This window comes from Beta vulgaris, chromosome 1, assembly GCF_026745355.1.
Source record: "Beta vulgaris subsp. vulgaris cultivar EL10 chromosome 1, EL10.2, whole genome shotgun sequence".
Taxonomy (NCBI): Eukaryota; Viridiplantae; Streptophyta; class Magnoliopsida; order Caryophyllales; family Amaranthaceae; genus Beta; species Beta vulgaris.
The window spans coordinates 58451102-58465729 of NC_079202.1; the positions used below are offsets into that span (position 1 = coordinate 58451102).

The 14628-nt window shown below is 35.4% G+C and overlaps 1 protein-coding gene and 1 long non-coding RNA gene across 15 annotated transcripts in view; one reads left to right on the forward strand and one right to left on the reverse strand.

Moving 5' to 3' along the window:
* The window catches only part of LOC104888093 (MADS-box transcription factor 23), a 26590-nt gene extending 17941 nt beyond the window's left edge, over nt 1-8649 (forward strand). For 3 of the 12 annotated variants that reach the window (XM_048638710.2, XM_048638704.2, XM_048638717.2), the window contains 10 exons: nt 373-403; nt 491-576; nt 683-882; nt 3619-3751; nt 3899-3960; nt 7559-7658; nt 7735-7776; nt 7862-7945; nt 8061-8221; nt 8339-8649. In XM_048638710.2, the coding sequence (XP_048494667.1) occupies nt 373-403; nt 491-576; nt 683-882; nt 3619-3751; nt 3899-3960; nt 7559-7658; nt 7735-7776; nt 7862-7945; nt 8061-8221; nt 8339-8357 (918 nt within the window). In that variant the 3' untranslated portion in view covers nt 8358-8649. Of the gene's footprint in view, nt 1-372; nt 404-490; nt 577-682; nt 883-3288; nt 3381-3618; nt 3752-3898; nt 3961-7558; nt 7659-7734; nt 7777-7861; nt 7946-8060; nt 8222-8338 lie in introns of those variants that run through there. The other 9 variants (XM_048638712.2, XM_048638711.2, XM_048638715.2 and 6 more) reach the window with 9 other exon arrangements.
* LOC104888099 (uncharacterized) overlaps nt 1-14372 on the reverse strand; it is a 17096-nt gene extending 2724 nt beyond the window's left edge. The window contains exons 1-4 of one of the 3 annotated variants that reach the window (XR_007271076.2): nt 14123-14372; nt 13740-13804; nt 13526-13606; nt 4890-4985 (exon numbers count right to left, since the gene is read on the reverse strand). This is a non-coding gene — a long non-coding RNA (uncharacterized LOC104888099). Of the gene's footprint in view, nt 1-4871; nt 4986-13525; nt 13607-13739; nt 13847-14122 lie in introns of all 3 variants that reach the window. The other 2 variants (XR_007271075.2, XR_002039390.3) reach the window with 2 other exon arrangements.
* Nucleotides 14373-14628: the final 256 nt, after the last annotated feature.

A 14628-nucleotide genomic window follows, 5' to 3' on the forward strand; every position in this document is an offset into this window, starting at 1 on the left:
TCCTCTATAATCACATATGCAAAAACTAAGATTCAGATGTTATGCAATATGCATCTGATCTTGTCTGCTTCCTTAGATCTAAGCTTTGCTGAGAAAGGAAGTTGGAATTCGATAGAAAAGGTTGGATTCAGTGATGGCACAAGGTCTTAAATTGGTCAACACAGAAAAAAGTCCAACTGTATAATAACTTCCTATGTGACCAATATTATAACTTATGCTATGTATCATCTAAATGTCTACTGCATCAATATACCTTAATATGATCGTGCACATTCTTATAGAGTATTTACAGAATATTTTCTGTTTCCTATCATGGTCATGGACAAAAAGAGAAACTAAGGTAGGGTCCTCTGTTTACTGCCCTTTTCTCAGGGATTAAAAATCCAAACACAGAAACAAAGATGTAAGGTATCCAACATCACATGTATGTCGTAAGTTTTGATATCCTTCAACAAGAATGGGCTTTAACATCATCTCGTCATGATTGCAGATGATTGGAAAGGCGACCAAGGCCTGTCACAGATACCACGGGCAACCTCATGGATAAAGCACGCATCAATGAAAATTCCATTAAAAGTTAGTTCGTTTTTCTTGATAGGTTGGAATACAAGGGTCTTGAAAGGCATGAGGTCAGAGGAACTATATTGCACACAAAACATACAGATTTCTCTGATTTGCCTAGTGCCAGGTAGGAGCATTCAGTACTAAGAGTGAAGCATCCTGGTGCCAGTCTTCACAGTTATTCAGGTTTCCGGAGCAAGGTAGGCATAACTTATGTCCAGGTAGCCATCAACACAATACTCGAGATGCAAACAGGACTACTATGTTTTTCCACAAAAAGGGAGACATGGAAGTCCATGAGAAGACCAAATTACCGTACAGGTATGCTAAGTTAAAATGAAAGATACATAACATCGATCTTTAAATTTTGTCCCAACAGAGGAATCAATTAAGCGTCTCCAAGTTTCAAGTGCTATTCTCTATTGATTAACTAAAACAAGGGAACAAGTGCAGTAGAAATAGTAAACAAGTGCCACCACTTGGATTAAAGACAAAAAAATTAATGGGTGCCTAGAAAAGAGGAGAGAGTGTCCCATTTGTAGTCTATAAGCATTCAATAAATACACCAAGTATATAGACAAAATCTTGATTGGATATGCCCATTCAACAACAAAAATGCAAAGTTGCAAACCTCCAGAAAGATTTTGTAATCCTTATGAACCCCAAGAATATTGGTGCCTTTATAATGCACCCGAGCAACCACTTCGTAAATACCAAGTAATAAGTGATTCAAACAAATACATTTGTGATGCATGCCACTATCTCGGGTAGTAAGGAAATCAAAATTAAACCCCCTCCGCCTGCACTAGACCCCCAGAGCAAGTTGGCGATCTCGGAGAGCAACTAGAATTATGCTGCCTTTCCTTTCTCCTCTAGGACAATTCGAGGCTTTGTAGGAGGTTGGCAAGCATACAGGAAAAGAGGAGGCCAAATCAAGAGAACTGGGACCAACCATATATACGTGAAGAGGAGGGTACAGACATGAGGATGAACACCACCTCTAGGATTTCCATGTCTGCAATTAATTGTGGGACAGGGAATTTGTTAATGCAATTCTTCCTTAAACGTGAATCCTCGGGAAATATTGTGGGTGACACAATTTCACAATGCTTTATTCTGAGACCAGGGTGACTCTTGCTGTTCTAGGGTGGTCACCTTTTAATGTCTCATATAAACTCAGTGTGAGACAGACAGACACTTGAGACTTGCTTGACTCCCAGTGGCCAAGTGATTGAAAGTGTGGACCTTTACGGAATGGATGGGATGCCTCTTGCTCTAGTATGTAAGGTTTACATCCCAAGTATCTTCTCTGTTTCAATGCATGGTTCGAATTTAAGCCAATAAAGGTCTACAAGGAGTCTTGGGTAAGAAAGCATCCCGTGTATGTATTTTTCACTCATATACATCACCTTCCACTTTTCATCATACCATCATTAAATAGATTTAAACTAAATATTTCAAAGTTCTAAAGTAGAAAATATAACTTCGCATAGGATATACACCACAGGGGGAATTCATTAGAATGGAACTCGCGTCACTATGGATGCTGGAGGCTAGTCGACCCCCCTCATTAAGATGGAGACTATCAAACAATTGAGGAAAAACCTCTGCTTCATCAGAACAATGGTTGCTCAATCACATCTAATGCCTCTTATTCCTCATGAGGTGATATCTAAACCTTGACTTAGAAATTCGGTGGCTAAAAGTCAAGAAGAGGCCACTATTTGAGTGCCAGAGAAAGCTGAAAGAAGAAATAGTGCCGGTAAAGGTTTGCTAGAGAAAGGAGGAAAAACAGTCAAAGAAGAGATAGATATGAATGGTGAGGGGAAAAGAATGGAAACTTGCTATGGAACAATATATTGAGGATGATTAAACCATAAATCAACTGAAAATGAGAGCAAATGGAGGATGTTCTATTTGCCGTTTTGCTTCACTCTTCCAGTTTAAATCAAGGAACACGTCAATGAAAAACATAAAATTTGATACCTAGAAGAAAAATCTACTGTGAGACGGTTCTCCTTGGATCTACGGCACACAAATCATAGTGCAAATAATTCAACAGACCATAAAAAAAAAAGATGTAGGCATCCCTACACTACAAAAGCACTAAATCAGTGGTCTAAACTATTCAGATAAAATTCAAACCAAAATTATTAACTTTAATAAGCAAGTTTGGAGAGGAAATTTTATAAAGTTCGATTAGTGCAACAAAAATTTTCCCTGAATCCAAAAAAATATATATATCCAAAATTTAAAAATTGTATGCATACAATATAAAACATTTTCGCAATTGATTCATTTTTGAAGGTAGTTAACTATTAAATTACTCCCTCCGTTTCTTTTTAATCCACACACTTTTCTTTTCAGAACGTTTCTTTTTAATCTACACTCTGTTTTTAATACTAGTTTCCAACGTGGGTAACCACCCCATTTGTCCAATAAACCTTCATGCGATGTACAATATGCTTGCCTTTTCTTCTCTCTCAAGTCTCATACTTTTCCTCCCTCTCTTTCATACTTTTCATTCCTCTTTTTCTTACTTCTCCTCTACATACTTTTTACTTTTCATCGGTTATGGTGAAAAGCAAAGTTTGTAGGGATAGGAGGTAGTATCTTATTGTAATTCACTAGTCCTTAAAACACCTCTTTTTTTTGAGGTGGACATAGTCCTTGCAACAAATTATTTTGATTAATGTGGAAGTAGTTTTTGTAAAATGTTTGATGTAGAGCTGAGAAAATTCTGGGGAGCAGGAGATGAAACTTGGTCTGAGGCAATCGACAGGCTCCAGCAAAAGCCATAAACCTTAAGCTTGAGAAAGGTCACTAGCACTATTTATACTATAAAATAAACTTGGGGAACTAATTATTAAATGTATAAAAAAAAAGTATTTTAAGTATTTTATATCTTGGTTATATTAGCATAAAATATAAAAAATATCTGAAAAACAAGGTGCTTTTATCATAAAAGCAATAGCAAGTAAAGCATGCTGGCACTTATATTTTGGTTATCAAAATGCTTCTTTTACAACCGTAAAAGCTACATTAGTGATTACACAGTACACCTCACAAGATTGCAGAACACCATTATAATGCTTCGCTATCGCTGTTATTATCTAGCAAATATGGGCTGATGTTCAAAACTGCCATTCACTATCAAGAACAAACAACACTACCTTATAATAATCTTGGTGTAAGTGGTCTTTAGTTACAACTCAATGCACACCTCTCTCATCAATTGAATTTTTCATTGATTATACTAGTTGTTAACTGTGGCACAAAATTTATGTCGTACCCATCAATATGCATGTATGTTTTAATATCTTCCACAACATTGCAGTTTTGGCAAAGAGAAGCAGCTATGCTACGACAACAATTAGAAAGTCTGCAAGAAAACCATCGGTACTATCTTCTACCTAAACATGAATCTACATATATTTATCTTGCTTGCTTGCATTTGCGTCAATTTCACTCGTGGAAGATTAAATGTTCCTTCGAGCATAACCACCGGCTAACTCAATGAAAATTCCACAATAAGCATGCTATCCCTTTTACTTTTTACGATGTTCAAACTTAACCAATTGGAACTAAATGTCATTATGTGGAAAAAATTTAACAGAAATAATCTTTAAGTTTTGAGGTTCCTTTACTAACATCAAACTCCCCGCATCCCTAAAACAACTTAGCATCTTTCATTTTGAGATGTCTAAGCATTCCCTTTTTAGTAAGCTATATAGTATTTTATTTGAAGTTGAGCTACACAAGTCACACCAACTCACCTAGTTGTTATCTCATATATTACACTATTATTGATCTTCGTGCAAAAAGTTACTCCCTCCTGTTGTTATTAGTTTACCCATTTCTTTAGGGCACATTTACCGAGGCATTAAGTTTAAACCTTAATATCTCTAATTATCAATAAGCAAAAATTACAAAAAGTTGATATTTGGATAGTACACATTGAGACTAATCTAACAAGATCTCACATGACTATATTTTTCCTTAAGTACAAATCACAAGACGCGGTCAAAGTCATGTATGTGAATAGTGTCAAAAGTCAAAACAGATAAACTAATAAAAATCGGAGGGAGTATACGTTAGCTTGTTTTAGGTACAAAGGTTTTTTTCCAATTAGTATCACATATGCTAAGATTGCTAGTATTAACCTAGAGTGTCCTTAGCTGCATATATGAGAATCTAATGTTGGCAAGGATTGGTTACAAGACTTTCTCACAATAACTTTTTACTAACATAAAACTCTTAGACTAGTTCTCCAAATTTTAAGTTAGATGCCTTCAAAAATAATCTCATACCTTCAAATAATCTCATACCATTCATGAATATCACCAGCAACATCAACCGGAAGGAGGGTCTCTTCGTGACTTCAGATGTGTTTTCCCCGACACAGCGATATAGTCAGTTAGAAGCTGGGACAGAAAAAAGAAATGCACACAATAATGTTACATAAGTCCAAACATAACCCACCAGAAAGCAAAACACAACATTGTCAGGATCAACGACCCAATAATATGAAACTGTGAGGATAAAACACAAAGGAAACTTTTGGTAACAACTAACAATAATGTAATAGCTCCAAACCTAGATCAATATTGATATACTTACTTAGTGCCGACTATATAATTTCATTCAGAGAAAGATTTTGCTATCTAGTAATGCAACTAAGCCATACAGCTCATTCTTCTTTGCATTATGTCAATTTTAATTTTAAAATTCTAAAGAATCAACACAAAAATGGAGTTTATCTAAGTAATACTCCCTCTGTTTTTTATCTTTCTCACTTGAAATCTTGAATTATCCATGCTTCGAGAGAATCTTCTCAATTTATAAGAAAAAATATAGCCATGTGGGTCTTGTTTGATTCATCTCAATTAGTGCTTTCTTAATATTAAATTACTATAATTTTTACTAATATATAATGAAAGATATTTAAGTTCAAAGATGTGCATTGGGAGACGCGCACAGAATAGTGAGAATGATAAAAAAACAGAATGAGGATAAGTCAAGACATACTAAGCATTACATAAAGTGAGTTGGTTATAGCAAACAAGGCTGTCAAGCTATCCAAAAGAATCTCTCAATCCACACCATTTTGCAGAAAATCTTCAAGATCTCCTTTTTAGAACGTGCCTTGTTCTAGTCGCACAAATTATGAATAAAAAACTGTTATGGACTGATCTCAGGAAAAGGATCCACATCGACCGTATGGGAGATTGGTGTGTGGTTCATATAGGACAATGGGATATCCTCCTCTTGAGCTGGTTTTTGGGAAGTGCATTCCTATTGTTCTATAACAAATGGTATCAGAGCCAAACCTCGGAGTGGTGGCCCACGAAGTGGTGGCCTGGAACTAGCCAGCCGTGACAACGAGGATGTTGGTCCTTATGGGGGGGCGAATGTTATGGACTGATCCCACAGAAAGGATCCCACATCGACCGTATGGGAGGTTGTGTGTGGTTTATATAGGACAATGGGCTCTCCTCCTCTTGAGCTAGCTTTTGGGAAGTGCATTCCTATTGTCCTATAACAAGAACTTAGGGCTTCTGGGGTGTACTAGTTGTTGGCTTCGAGCATTAGGTAGCCACATCTCAGGTAAGCATCCACTACATAATTGAAAATGCAGACGAGTACTTGCATAGAGTGTGTAGCATAATACCATAGCATATATGATCAGGAAACACATTACTCTTTCAAGAATTCGGTTAGACAATCAATTATGTATAAAATCGAAATTCAAACAACTACATCAAATGAGTGTCATCGACTATTGTTATATTAATACTAGGTGTCTGTTTTGGCAACTAATACAATCAGAACAAAAGCAAAAAATATGTACAGCGGCTCTTGATATGAACAACCTCACTAGCATTTCCAGGACAGGTTTCCTACACTTTCACTATGTTGGCTTCTATGATTCTATCCCCAAGGATCAAGGTTGTGTTCTTTTCACCTCATTTAAGGTGATCTGGTCTGAACTCTGAACTTTTGGAGGTCTGGGATCATATATGGTATGGTCTAGATCTTTCAGGACTGCTGTGGTCTATTATGATTTAATAGGTTTGATCTGAACTTCAGATGTTTTTTTTCTTGCTAATACTCTCTTTGTTCTCATATAACTTTTTTACACTCTTGTTACGTTTGGGCGTGCATAGTAAATAGTGGAGAGTGTAGGATTTTTTTTTGGTAAATATTGTAAAAGTGAAGCTAAAAATGTTAACACAAAGAAGCTTTGTGGGGTCGCACACTACATGGAATATGGACAAAGAGTGTGAGACACAGAGAAAGATAGTAGAGGGGACCACATCATATGGTTTAACTGGATTGGGTAAGGTAAAAGTTTCCATTAAGATGACAAAACAAATATTATGTACTAACCAAGATAGTACACATAACAATTATTTGAAAGCCAAGGGAGCATATAAGGAAAAACATAAGGGTTTAGTGCATATGTATGTAGACTGCAGTCTGTCTGGAACTTTAGCATATCTTAATGGATGTCTGATCTGATGTGATCAGAACATGAATAAGTAATAGGTTTCTGGTATAAAGTGTGAGCTCTTATAGCCTTAAGTTGAAAAGAATGAGATGTTTGCATTAATTTATTGCCCTCCATGTAAGTTGCAGTAACCAGGCTATGGATTGCACATAAATACTCGGTGTCAAAAGAGGAAAAGTATTCGGCAAACAAAAATCCTGAACATCTGTTTTGCCTTAGTCTCTAACTCTCTATGACACCTGGGAGAAAGCAGAATATCTTGCACTTCAAGTAGCCATAACATGACATAAATAGAAAAATAGCAAGCAGCCCTATCAGAGAGCCGTCCTTTTGTTTTAAGTCTAAATGTAGCTCTATATATATTTCTGAACAGCAACCATGCAGAAAAGTAATGCAAGGAAGCTAAAGGTTTATGCCTAGTAAAACTGAGCAGTAGCATAATTGACAATTTGACATACTCCTACTGGACTTATTTGAATTTTGCAGGAAAATGATGGGTGAAGAACTCTCTGGTTTAAGTGTTAAAGACTTGCAGAATTTGGAGAGCCAATTGGAGATGAGTCTACGAGGGGTCCGAACAAAAAAGGTTAACAATAATGTTCAAATGAAAAACTAATTGTAGTCATTGTTCGTCATTGTTGACATATGCATAAATGTTGTAGGATGAACTTCTACTTGGTGAAATACAAGAACTAAATCGAACGGTACACTTATTTACTTCCTAGATTTTTCTCACCTTTCTCATATCATTAAGTTTTGTATCAAGTTGCTAATTGGTAGTCATCACAGGGTAGCCTCATTCAACAAGAAAATCTAGAGCTACACAAGAAGGTAAATCTCATCCGCCAAGAAAACATGGAGCTTCAGAAAAAGGTAATTGGCAAATCAATTTGTTTTAAAAATTGTCTTATCTCTAGGAATGATAAGTATTTTTAAATCTTTTCGAAATAATTGTAACTTACCAGCAAACACATGGTTCTTATCTCAGCTCCATGAATCAAGGGAAGTAAATGGTATAAACAGAAATTCTTTTCTCGCAAATGGAAACGGTCTGAATATTGGAGAAGATTCCAATGGACCAATCCGCCTGCAGCTGTGTCCACCACAGCAACAAGACAGCGAAAAAACAGAAAGAGCAACAAAATTCAGGTAAGAATTCTTCTGCTAAGCATATTCTTACGAGAACTGTCAGATGTCAGAGAAACCATAATGACATTATTTTCTTTGGCTTGCTATTTTTCTCTTGCTTATTCCTTTGAATTGTAGCAGACTAGAACTTGCCTGACAAAAAAGATCAATCCGCAATGTTGACTCTCATGGTCAACATAATGTCCAAGATCACAAGGTTCCTCTTTCGATAGCAGAATGCAAAACCAAAGATTGCTGAAGAAATATGTTCGAGATTATCAATCAAACAGACTTCGGCATTGTTCACCATGTTTAAGAAACTAGCTAGCTATGCAAATCCAAGATGAAATGTAATAAAGAAATACAAACTTCATGTCAGAGAGCCAAGTGTTTTTAGCACCCATCATGAACTTTCACATTATTAGTTAACGATATTTCCTTACTCAGCAGTCACCACCTTGTCAGATTTGGCAAACTTTAAGCCTTAAGGCACTGGCATTTCCACAATATGCAAAAACTGCAAAATCACTCCTACATTACACACATTGCCTATACAAGGACTGTAACTAGTGACTGTAACAAATATACTACAGCTAACCCTGGATGCTAAAAAAGGGTATTAGTCGTTAGTGAGTATACAAAATGATAGAATAGAATCTATAGATGAACAAAGTTCTGGTCCTAAAAGTCGATGCTAACATAATTATTCATAATAATGGGAATATGGTGATATGGGTAAATCATGACTCAAGCAATCAGCATGGCATTTAGGTGGTTACGCCATCGTTTTCCTCCCTCAAAATGCAAGGAAACATAAACATAATTTCACAATCATGTTTAGATTATTTATATTAATGGGAATATGGCGATACGGGTAAATCATGACTCAAGCAATCAGCATGGCATTTAGGTGGTTACGCCATCATTTTTCTCCCTCAAAATGCAAAGAAACATAAACATAATTTGATTAACAAATTGAAGGGTTGCACTGAAGCAAATTTTAGCCCATGAGTGATGTTGCAGAACAAAATGGAAATAAAGATGTTCCAATCATGAGCAAAAGAATCTAGTCACAGTTGTGGTGTTTTACACTCAAAATGGATTTAAATTCCATGTACCTTCTGACAGACTAACTAGCAAATGTCCACAATAACATGTCATACTCAAAATTCTTGGCTGAGAAAAGTCTTAGGCTTGCTTAAGGATGGATAATTCAACCCAGAACCCCAAAGTTTGTATATTTTTATAATTTTATTAGACAATTTGAATATTTGATGTAGTGCACAACACTCAGCACAATGACCACCAAATCACAAATTCTGGAAACAGTACTGAAACATTTGGAATCATGGAAAAATGAAGCTTTGACAGAAATAGTGCACAGCAAACAATCCTTGTAGACTGATAATGCTTTATAATTTTACAGGTAATGCAGCAAACAGCTTATATAAGCATATATCAACCATTAACAAAGATCGAGGAACAAGATGACTGGATGAAGACAAAGAATATAAAGAAGGTCGACAATTGATGAAATATAAAGATTTGTGATAGTGGTAACTGGTAACCCGAGACTCATTACCCATCATTTCATTGATAGAGGGAGCGGTTTGCTATTCATATGTTAAGTTGTATACTAAATTTCTTGAAGGATAGTTGCTTAAATCCACCTATTGTCAGTTTATGCAAACCAAAAGTAGCATTGCATCAACAAAGAAAACATACATGTATATATCCTCCCGGCAATTTATCTTCACGCATGCACACCTTGAGAAACTTCCTAAGATGTCCCTTATCCCAAGACTAAAATCGTAGTCATTACACATACCATTGTTCGGGTCACTCTGATACCATCATGTAATAGCATTTATAAATGGCAAATTTTCAAAAAAAAACTACCTTTTATAACCAACTTTTTTCAAATGATTACCTTTTATTTTATTTTTTCCAAAAACCACCTTAGTATATACTACCTCCGTTTCTTTTTAATTGTTACACTTACACTTTTCACGCATGCCGATGCACTACTTTGAGCCTTTATATCTCTAATTTTGTATTTGTAAAAAATATAAAAACTACATATTAATAAAATACATACTAATACGAATCCAACAAGATCCCACATGACTATGTTTTTATTTACGTATAAATCACAAACGAGGGTCAAAGTGCAATTTGTGAATAGTGTAAAATGTAAAAGTGTAACAATTAAAAAGAAACGGAGGTAGTAGTAAGTTTCCTTTAATATACTACCATTTTATGTTTATAGTTAATATTAATCATTAATTGACTGCCGCCTTAAGGGTTGCTGCCGGCGGGGTAGCGAGAAAAGACAAGGGAAAAGAGGGGAGGAAAGAAAAGCATTTTGTGGTCACCCCATTATTGGTGGTTAAACCTCATTAAAGGTCAAATGGTAGCATACTGAGAGAAATTTGTTATATAAGGTAGTTTTTTGAAAGATAAATTTTAGAAGGTAGTTTCTTGAAAAACGTTGGTTATGAAAGGTAGTTTTACGAAAAATTTCCTTTATAAATAAATAAGAGGCATATTAGAAAAACATTTAAATATTTATATAAAAAAAAAGATAACTTTCATTTCATATGCAAAAGGCAACACGCGAGTTCTACACATTTGTAATAACTACAATAGGAAGGGTTTTCCAATATGTGGAATTTAAAAAAAATTAGTTGGTGTACAACTTCAAAAGTTGATTTAACACCAATGCAATTATATAACACTAGACCTTTTAACATTATAAAAGGTTATATGCACAGCTTCTATAAAGAAACACCAAAAACCACAAACTCATAACATGGCTAGTATTGAAAATTTAATGCCATGCATAAGCATGCTTACAAACAAAGGGAAGATGGCTGAATGGAGGATAAGCAACAGGATAGATCTTTCTAGAGGATGCAAAGCCAAAATTAGTCGAACTAAAGAGTTACATAGCAGCAAAAAGTGATTATTAAGAAGGAAAATCCTTTGGGAGCACATGTTAAAATGCTATTCCACAAAGTGCTATCTAATGATACAGATCTATCTTCCACGCCTTTGTGCACTCTAACTCAAACCACTAAACCTTGGAATTTGGATTTACCGTTTATAAACTTTTGTTACCTAAACTATAATTACATCGCCACGATCAGCATCATGGCATAAAAACTCGTCCGTAACGCCGTTACGTGACGGATTGTTAACCTGTCATTCATGATAAATAGTTGACATGATGCCATGGGTCGGATTGTAGGATCCTATAAATTTTCCAAAAATAAATGGATATGATGATATTCTCAATATTAACTCATTATCAAAGTCAAAAACATAAGAGTTTTCAGCTAGTAAATAATCATATTAATCAATTATTTCAACTACTTTATTGGAAAATGCAAATGCGATTTATGTATCAAAAAGACCATTTTGGTAATTGTTTTCCCAACAAAATCCGCAACAAATAAAGAGACATTTCAAATCATAAGTCATAATACCCTCTTTACGATAAGCATCAAAGCAGCATTCATCACGTGCAAAGAGGTCATCATGGATCACTTATTTTTTGAAAGTGCTTTTCTCTTTTTTCTTTATTTTAACATCAACAACATTAACCTATAAAACCCGAAATCCACTACATAATTACCAAATCTTCACCCTAAATCACAACAAAATTACAACAATTGGGTTTTACCACAGTACCACTACTTTACTTCTCAAATTATGATAAAGAAAAAAAATACACTTCTTTAATGTGTCAAGACCGACTATTCATACTAAAATAGTACCAACTTGCTTCTCTCTTTTATATTAGAGAATAATAAGCTAGAACATCGGTAAGAATCTAAAAAAAGGGAGAAAACGGAAGGCTACGGATCAAGCTTGCACAAAATTTGTTACTCACTTCCCCATAGCTAATTTGAATTCAAACACTGAAAAGCGAAGACAGGTTTAAAAATAAGACCTTAAACATAGAAATGCTTTTTATTGTATCCTATTTGGTCCACCACCACACCACGATATTAAAGATATGAGTTGATTAGCAACAACCAAAATGTGCTACTTCCTAAGGAAATCCAGCTTCCTACAAAACAAAGTAATGTACAAAACCCATGGTAAGCTACTCTTCCTACATACACTATATAATACTCCCGCTAGCCTCAACCTTAAATGATATCGTTGAAGTTTACTAAATTATGCCCAAAATCCCAATTGACAAATAGAACACCCTTTGCCATTCATGAACTGGCACTGGCTTTCATCTAGTTCCGACGATTCCTGCTTGGGGCTGTTCACTTTCACTTGGTCGCTTGGGGGGAGCGGCTCGATCGACAAAAAAGAAGAGTAGCCCCCCTAGAACCTGGCGTGATCCAATCCACGAGGTCTACCTCGAAGAGATTCCGCTACTGCAAAACAGGATAGCTATTGACTCTAGACAACACAGTGTTCCTGGGATGAGTTCGACTCATCTGTTCCTATAAACCAATGTAGCTTCCGTTGCACTTTATTCCCCTCCTCCCCCTGTGGTTAGATTAGTGCTTCCTTGAGAGAATCCCCAAATTCCCCCACTTCACAAATTGATGAAATATCATCAATGGATGAAAAGAGTCCGATGGAAGAAAAAAGAATTTTGATGGAGATTTGTAGCATCATTCAAGTAAATAACTCTTTTGGTTTTTCGGGATAACGGTTCTTTTGCGAAAAAAGAGCTTGTGCACGAACAACCACCATCCATCACCAATCACATTCCACATCCCACAGATTGGAGGATTGGGAACAGAAGGTGGGAATTCTCATTCTGAGGCACCTCGTGCTGCATAATGATGAATATGAAATACTAATAAAAGCAACTTTATAATTAACTCTATCACCTACCGATACCATCCTTAAGAAGTATAACAATATACTGGACAGATACCTAGAATTAATTCAAAGGAATTAATACATAAAGGTATTATAAGCAGGCTGATATTTACAAAGTTATCAAAAGAAAAGCTATTGACTTAAGAAATGCACACGAGTGCTTCATCAGAGGCAACTGCCTAGTAGTACCATCACATAGAAATAATGAACATTAACATAGAATCAAGGAATAATATCAATCAACCCAACCAGAACATCAAGAAGTGAAAGTAAAAATGCAGACAAGCACAGTCTAGAACCAATTCCGGACACATTATTTGATTAAAAGATCATAGAACAAAGCAAAAGTAGCAAGTTGCATTATTCTAAAGCAATAAAAACCAACCAAAAGCACAACATATACAACATTTACTTTGAAAAAGTACAATCTTTCCATAATAGTTTGACAGTCCTAGTAAATGTAACATTTACCTTAGTGCCAACTTGCAAACTGCAAAACAAAGTTCGTCACTGAAAACGAGCGCTTATCACTCAGAAATTGGCATTAGTTCACTGTACACAAGAACATGAATGAAATTAAAATAACAATTCAAGCAATTTCCTTGATATTTTCATAGAAAAGTAAGTTCAGAGTAATTATGACTGAAATCAAACTAATCTTATGAACATGAAAAGATCCTCCTACCTCAATGGTAAGTTGAGGCTGTGTTCACATCCTTTGATTAAATATCGATGAATAACATATGTTTCCTACATTACATGATTTCGAACATAATTTGCATCGAATCTAAACTGAAAAGTTTAAGGCGGATGAAAAACGTAAATTATCAAACATAAAATTATAAACTCTATGAATTACAACCATATGATTGCATGAATCTCCCATAAATTTGACAGAGAACTCTGAATTGCAGAAATTCAACCTAAAATGCGTCTAGAAGAGTTGGAATCAAATATAGAAGAAGGCGAATCCATGACAGAGCTAAAAAAAACCTTCAAAAATTGCAAAAGTAGATATTGAAAATAATGTGAATTATATGAATGATGATTTTGATGAAGATTGTGTACCTGTAATTCCTCGTAGAATATATGAAGTAATTTTCTCACCAATGGATAAGTATAACAAAAAATTATCATATCTTCAACTATATCTAGTAAGCAGTTCAATGGAAAGAGCTTGAAATCTTCCATGAATTCCAAGAAAATTAATGGTGTCTCGTCGATTTTCTTATGTTGGTCGTGCACTCGTGCTTGTTCTAGATGCTGATCAATGAGCTCTTTCTTTTTTATAGCCGCAACAAAGGTGATAATACTCGGTGGCAATAGTAATCAACTCCGTTTTTTCATGTAAGTAACCTCATTTGTTGGCTTACAAGAATAAACTCATTTAGGGCATGTTTGGCAAAACTAACGGTTCTAGTAGCTGTTAGAGGTTGTAGTAGCGGTAGCTGTTGGGGGTAGCTGCTAGCTGTCTACTAGTAGCTGGCAGCGGTCAGCGATTAAATTACTCCCTCCGTCCCATAATATAAGTCCTGATTCTGTTTTTACACGGGAATTAAGGTAAACTAGAATCT